At 34.1% G+C, this 6,867-nt stretch overlaps 1 protein-coding gene across 2 annotated transcripts; it reads left to right on the forward strand.

The window, feature by feature from the left end:
• Positions 1-2,376: 2,376 nt before the first annotated feature.
• LOC145069668 (putative WRKY transcription factor 53) lies at positions 2,377-5,154 on the forward strand. Of its 2 annotated transcripts, none has more exons than XM_079016620.1 (3): positions 2,377-2,791; positions 2,896-3,033; positions 4,306-5,154. In XM_079016620.1, the coding sequence occupies exons 1-3, from the start codon at positions 2,469-2,471 to the stop codon at positions 4,883-4,885; spliced, it is 1,041 nt and encodes a 346-aa protein (XP_078872746.1). In that variant the 5' UTR covers positions 2,377-2,468; the 3' UTR covers positions 4,886-5,154. The 2 variants fall into 2 exon arrangements, with proteins under 2 accessions (XP_078872746.1, XP_078872745.1); XM_079016619.1 differs by having other exon boundaries at positions 2,379-2,791; positions 4,294-5,154.
• Positions 5,155-6,867: the final 1,713 nt, after the last annotated feature.

A 6,867-nucleotide genomic window follows, 5' to 3' on the forward strand; every position in this document is an offset into this window, starting at 1 on the left:
AAACAACCATGAAGGTGCTATCTTTAAATTTGGTGATCACCTCATCCATCTTCGCAACATGCTCCTCCTCCTTCTTTGCCTTCTCTTTTCTCAAGAGTTCCACCCTTTTAGGAGGTCCTTGTTGGTTTCTTTCCACATATTCTCTTTCTCTTTGAGGGCTTTCTCGGCCCTCTCAACCCAAATCCTCAAATCAGCAAAGATGTGGCCAGAGACCTAAAACAAAAAAAGACATTAGAAGCAATAAAGAGAAAAATTTAAAAAGAAAAATGATATTGGTACTTATAGCCTAAGAAAAGGAAACCAGCTTCCGGAGTGCGCCCTCCGCCCTGAGATTCTCTAAGCTCAAATCCATAGGTCCGGCGTTCTTTCTCTTTTTAGATCCTAGAGTTTTCACCATCAGATCTATGGGGACTCTTATAATGGGAAGTATGGACGAAGTCTTCTCTTTATTCACCACTAGTTGACCTTTAGACATGGTCGTATCCTGGTCAACAAGGGTGAAATAGGCACCAAAACGAGTACTCATAGATCCTGAGCACGATAAAAGAAAAATTATGAATCCAGGATCCTTCATGAAAATGAAAAATATAGGAAGGATCCTTACCTTTCGACATGAAGACCCTTATAGAGGAGCTTTCTTGATGATTGAATTGAACAAGCCTAAATGACCTCTCTAACTAGGACAGAGTTAAGAAACTCTCGATTCTATCCTTAGTATCTTAGGAGGAGGGGCTAGCTCATCGAACTTGAAGGCTACAAAACATCAAACAAAATAAGAAGAGTGAATGTCAGGATTCTTAATATAGAAAAATAGAAAACCCTATCCATTCAAATTTAAATTACCCTATTAGTTAAACTTCAAAATATCATCTCTTTTTTATTTTGTTTTAAATCATACCTTTAAATATTGGATAACTAACCTCAATATTTCGCAGGAATAATTTAGGGGCAATTGTTAGGTGCAGGATCCCAGCATCGTATTCAAGATCCTTAATATTTCTTAAACCTCATGATCCTGATTATTACTGCTAATATTTCTTAACATTTATAACGGTTATATTTTTCTTTATTTTTCTCACATGTACAGAACTAGTCCACGTAAGACTTATTTTCAACAGACTGTCATCTCAACCAGGCTAAAGACCCGGAATACCAAGTTAAATAACGTTCATATGTTGATTTTGGAGGATCCCGGAATTATTGGACTTGTTAGTTACAATAAACTATAAATAACACATATATCTAACAAACTATATACACGATTGGCCCTAGCATTACTCTTGTACTCGTATTACTTTCATAATCTTTGTAATCCCAAATTAAAATCAATAAAACACATCAAGACAAGTGATTATTTTCAACTCCCAATGTTTTATATCGAAGATCCAATAAAGGATCGAAAGCTTTCTTTATAACTCATTTGTCTCACTTTGATTACCATTTAATACTTAAATAGACTAACACCACATCCTCTCATACAATTGATCGAATTACACTTAATCAAATTTTGACCATATAATTAAGTATATTTTGAACTATTCTGAATTTTATTAAAAATTACACCTTCAAGTTTGTTAGTCTTGGGCTCGTTACAAGTCCTAATCATTAGTCTTGGAAAAAAATACAGTAATTAAAACCTAATTTTGAGAAACAAATAGGTTTAGAAATTCGGTATCTAATTGCTATTTTTAGAAATAAGAAAAATTGATGCAAAATAGAATCTTAAAAAGAAAAGTGATGAAATATGGAAGGTTAAAATAATCATGGGGAAGGGTGTGTGGGCACGAAAATCGCATCAGGTGTCTGGATTTACCATTTACGTAAGCGTAGCAACGTCACCTTCTCATTCACATGCCTGTCACATGGTGCAAGTGTCTGAATTGTATTTTCTATACAACTGTGTTCACTAGATCTTTATTAATTTGGTTTTTTAATATATGAAGCTTGTAGGTGTTAGAAAAATAATACTAAAGTAACATTAGACGACGTTAGCTAGTGTTTTTAACTTCTAGTTACGATTAAACATCCAACCAATAACAAAATTAAAATATGCGGACATTTGACTTGCTTTTGTGAACATGTTTCAAATGTAAAAATAGAAAAAGCTAATTACGGGTTTGGGCGACAATATAATTGGATGAAAGACGTAGTCAACAAAAGCCTCTCTCGGTCTTTCTCCTACTTCGCCACTGGAATTCCAATATATGACCAAAGACTTCGACTTTCTTAATTTCAGAATTTAACTCGTTTTCTTTGGTCAACTCCCCCTCCCTATATTTCCCCCAAACCTTTCTTCATTCATGTTAAACTACAAATCTCTCTCTCTCTCTCTCTCTCTCTCTCTCTCTCTCTCTCTCTCTCTCTCTCTCTCTCTCTCTCTCTCTCTCTCTCTCTCTCTCTCTCTCTCTCTCTCTCATGCAAAAAAGAAAGTTGACCTGCTCATATATGATTTAAGGTGAAAAGCCACCATGGATCACAAACGAGTTGTTTATGAGTTGACTCAAGGTAAGGAATTTGCTGAGGAACTCAAGATTCATCTGAATAACCCTTCGTCTTCCCAGGAAACCCAAGAAATCTTGATCCATAACATCCTCAATTCCTATGAAAATTCACTATCTTTACTCACCAATCATGTACTTACTACAAATGGGAGCAATGATGAGCCACATTTGCATAAAAAGGGAATCATCAGAAAGATGGAATCGCAAGTTCCATTCAGCGAAAGCCCATGTAGCGAAGATTCAGACCCTGAGTTTAAAGATCTTGATCCCAATGATTTTGGAGCCAAGAGGTAAGTCCAATGTCACTATACGTAAATGCAAGAACATGTCATACACATTTGATAGATCTAATTAGTAATTAGAGATTGAATTGATTTGAGGTATATATTTATAGGAAGAGAAATGGGGGTATTGAAAAGTGGAAGAAACAAGTGAAAGTGAGGGGAGAGATGGAGTTTGAAGAAGCTCTTGATGATGGGTATAATTGGAAGAAGTATGGCCAAAAAGACATTCTTGGTGCCAAGCATCCCAGGTATGATATATATAAAGATCGACTTCACGTACTTGTTTGTTGGTTTAAGAACCAACTAAAAAGAGCCATCATTGTCCAATGTTCCAAACTTCCAATGGATTCATTACTAATTAAGAGGTATAGCCGTGCTCACAAACTGAATAATGAATATGTAACAGAAACTAATCATCTATTATATATACTATTTGTTAATTAAAACAGTATAGATATATAGATAAGAATCACTAGAATATGTCATCATACTAATAATTTCCTTATTAAAAGTACTAAAAATGGTTATAACTTAGAATTAATCACTTTTTACGACATTCTTCGGTGTTTACTTATTTAAACCAAAATTTTGAAATTGGCACCCTTTGGACACCTTATAAACACTTTTAGTAAAAGTCAACCTATAATAAACTATTTAAAATTATTTTTTCAAAAAACAATGTAAATTTAACCAATAAAAAAACCTTAAAAATCAAATATATAGGATGTCTAAATGGAAAATTAAGATGTCTTTTTAGCCAACCTCATTAATAAACTAACTGAATCGTAATTTTAAATATAAATTGCCATTTGTATATAATTATCTTGACACGAAACAATCAATATATATATGTTGCGAGATGTGTGGGCCCAAGTCGTCGTGTATGATGCCCAACATGGTGGATTAGAAAAGGGGTTTGACATTTATTTTGCATAAATCTTATCATGTGTGTTTTTTAGAATCGCGTATGCACGCTTACTTACCCTAACGAATCTTCAGATGCTTTTTGGAACTGACAATTTTTTATTCAAAAAGAAACCCAACCCCAAAATTTTATTCGTGCGTGTTTTTTGAAAGTCTTGCTGTTTCTAACCTTTCCATATGCATCAGATCGATCCAAACACAATAATAATGAATAATTTTTTGTTTTCGAATAATTTCCGTTGCCGGAAAACTTATTATATGAAATGAAACAGCATATTCGCGTATCGTGTTAGAGAAGTGTACATGTGTTTTAACTATATAAGTCAACTCATAAGAAAAAACCACTAATTGTTAAAACTTATTACAAGTACTATTTACTGTTCATAAACCAAATTAATAGTTCTATTTACTTACTTTTTTTTTTTTTAAAAAATTTAATTTATTTTATTTTATTTTATATTAGTATGTGGGATAAAGTAGGAAGTTGCGTACGGAAATAATGGATGGTGCATATGGTAATTTTGTCAATTCATGATACTAAGTTACTACATTGTTTTTTCTTGGTTTTGAATTTAATTTTGCAGAGGTTATTATAGGTGTACATATCGACAGCTACAAGGTTGTCTTGCAACTAAACAAGTTCAAAGAACCAATGAAGATCCAAATATCTTTAACATGACCTACCAAGGAATTCATACTTGTCACCCTGCAACTGCAACTGACACACCTCCAACATTACCATTACCATGGTCATCATCACCGCCACCAAAGATCCAACATCCACCGCCACAAAACCAACTCCTTGGGTCTCCTAAAATTCTTCAAACAGATCGTAAAGTCATAACCAAAAATCTAGAGACCCATTCAGCTCACTTCCCTTCAACATCTAACTATAACTTCGTTTTTCCAACCCCTAATAGCACTTCCGATGGTAACGAAACACCTTCCTTTATCACTCCAACAACATTGGGGTCTACCTATTTCATGATGTCACAACCTCAAGTGAGTATGTGTGAAATAAACGAGAATATAGTGGGTGTAGAATCGGAACTAAACGACATTGTTTCTGCTGCTACATCATCTACAAGCTTTCATAATGCTGACTTGCCCTTGCCATTTGGAGAACTCGAATTTGGTAGCACCTTCAGTTTTGACAATTCAATATTTTTCGACTAATATACACATATATAAAACATTTTATTGACAGGAAAAAAGGAAACTCTTAGAATCATTTTGATAGTCTAAACGTAATTGAGAAGATACTATATCAACTTAAGAAGATGATAAGAACGACTCTTGTAGCTGATATCATATCGATCTATTGGCTGTAGTATATCTGAGTTATGTATGTTTAGATCAATTTTAATTGTGTGTATCATAAGTTGTAGCTCTCAAAGGATTTTCTTATGTTATATTATAGTTGAAAACCCTTTAAGTATTCTAAATTTCTTTCCATAATTTTGTTTCTAAAAATATCATACTTAAATTTTTATATAGAAAATACTTTATATTTTTTTTAGGTTAGATCGGTGATAATTACATATATGTTAGACTAGGTATTTCATATGCATGAAAGATTTCGTTAGCATAATTAAAATATATACAAATTACAATGAGACATTAGCCTAACTAAACTAGGTTATGCAAATCTATATAAATGGTCGAAGTAATATAGAAGCGGGAGGTTGCCTCCTGACGCTTTAATCAGATGAAATCCTTGAATAAAGACGTGGGAAAGCCCTTCGTAAAGATTTCGCTATATTGATGATTAGAAAGGAAATAAAGGATGAAGCTATGTCGATTCTCCGGATTACCTTTAGAGCTTGAGGTTATTGGGCTTGAGAAGAATTTGAGAATCCACAGCAATGCCTATAGGATAATAAAAAAGAAAGATCAGGAGCATTGTTATCGCATCTAAGTATTAGATTACTTTCTTGCAAGTTTTGTTGCTTTAGTCCTCTTGCTTTATATAGCTCTCAAGTTTTGCACGAGGGGAGACACTTAGTACATTGATAATATTTGTTTGTAGTAGGCGTTGTACTAGTGTTATGGACTTTTTAAATAATAATAGCTTTCATCCTTTACTAGATTTATGGGATTTGATTGGTCCTATTGAAATCTTCCACGGATTAGGTTTGTATAGCCAGTAGATTGTCCGACATTGCTGACATGGCACTTGTTTATGTTTGGGTCCTATCCGGATTGTGGTACCCAATAAAGGCTATCCGGGCATGTCATATTATATTTCTGGGAATTTTGGGCGGGGAACCCTGTAAGACCCCAGTCTGAATACTAAATATGGGTGACCGATGTTTCGTATTAGGTCTTAAGATGACCATGTCGTCCCCTCGTTCCCTGTTAAGAGTCTGGTCATTTCTTTTCCTTTAGTCTACTTGTTTTGTGACAACCAGATACTTTCTAATCAACAAAAGTCAATCTCCGTTAAATAAAATTTCGAATTTTATTTGTTCCGTTAAGTTCTAGTGGGTTAGAAAATAATCTAAAATATATAATTAGAGGTTATATAAGTTTTTGGAACAAAAAACGCTCAAAAAATCAAGAATTCCCTCGAAAAATCAGCAAACTCGTCCAGCCACACGTTTAAGGCCGTAAACCGTTTACAACCGCAAACCCATTTCCGGCTGCAAACTCAACAAATATAAAAGTTTTTCCTGGAGAGATTTTTCATTTATCGCATTTTTCACCCGAAAATTCTCTCAAGTTGGTCGCAAGAACCTCCCAAGAACATTTATATATTCAAGAACAAACTTTCAAATCTTCATATTTTCACCAAGAACATCTTCAATCTTCAACCAACCGCAAACCCGTTTACAGCCGAAAACCTAATTCACGGCCACAAACAGCCTTGAGCCGAGAACCTTGGCTGAAAACCCTCTTTTTCCATTTCAAACAAGTCTCGGTAACATTCCTACCCCAAAATCAAGTGTTTTCTAACACTTTAATTAATGGTTTCGCTAATTTAAATACAATTATGTGTTTATTTATCATTAGTATTCCGTTAATTCTGCATACAACAACTCGAGGGTTGTCTTTCCAAATCTCGTTGTCCGGCACATACACATAACCAACTGTGAGCTCATATCCTTACTTTTTCACTGTTTTTAATGTCTTCAAGGGGGAATACAAGTAAAACACAA

Source organism: Lactuca serriola, chromosome 8, assembly GCF_051521515.1.
Source record: "Lactuca serriola cultivar US96UC23 chromosome 8, Lser_US96UC23_V15, whole genome shotgun sequence".
NCBI classification, from domain to species: domain Eukaryota; kingdom Viridiplantae; phylum Streptophyta; class Magnoliopsida; order Asterales; family Asteraceae; genus Lactuca; species Lactuca serriola.

Coding starts and splice junctions, on each gene's coding strand:
- LOC145069668 (XM_079016619.1), top strand. CDS start 2,469: ATGGATCACAAACGAGTTGTTTATGAGTTGACTCAAGGTAAGGAATTT. Junction 2,792..2,895: donor AATGATTTTGGAGCCAAGAG/GTAAGTCCAATG, acceptor ATATATTTATAG/GAAGAGAAATGGGGGTATTG. Junction 3,034..4,293: donor CTTGGTGCCAAGCATCCCAG/GTATGATATATA, acceptor TTAATTTTGCAG/AGGTTATTATAGGTGTACAT.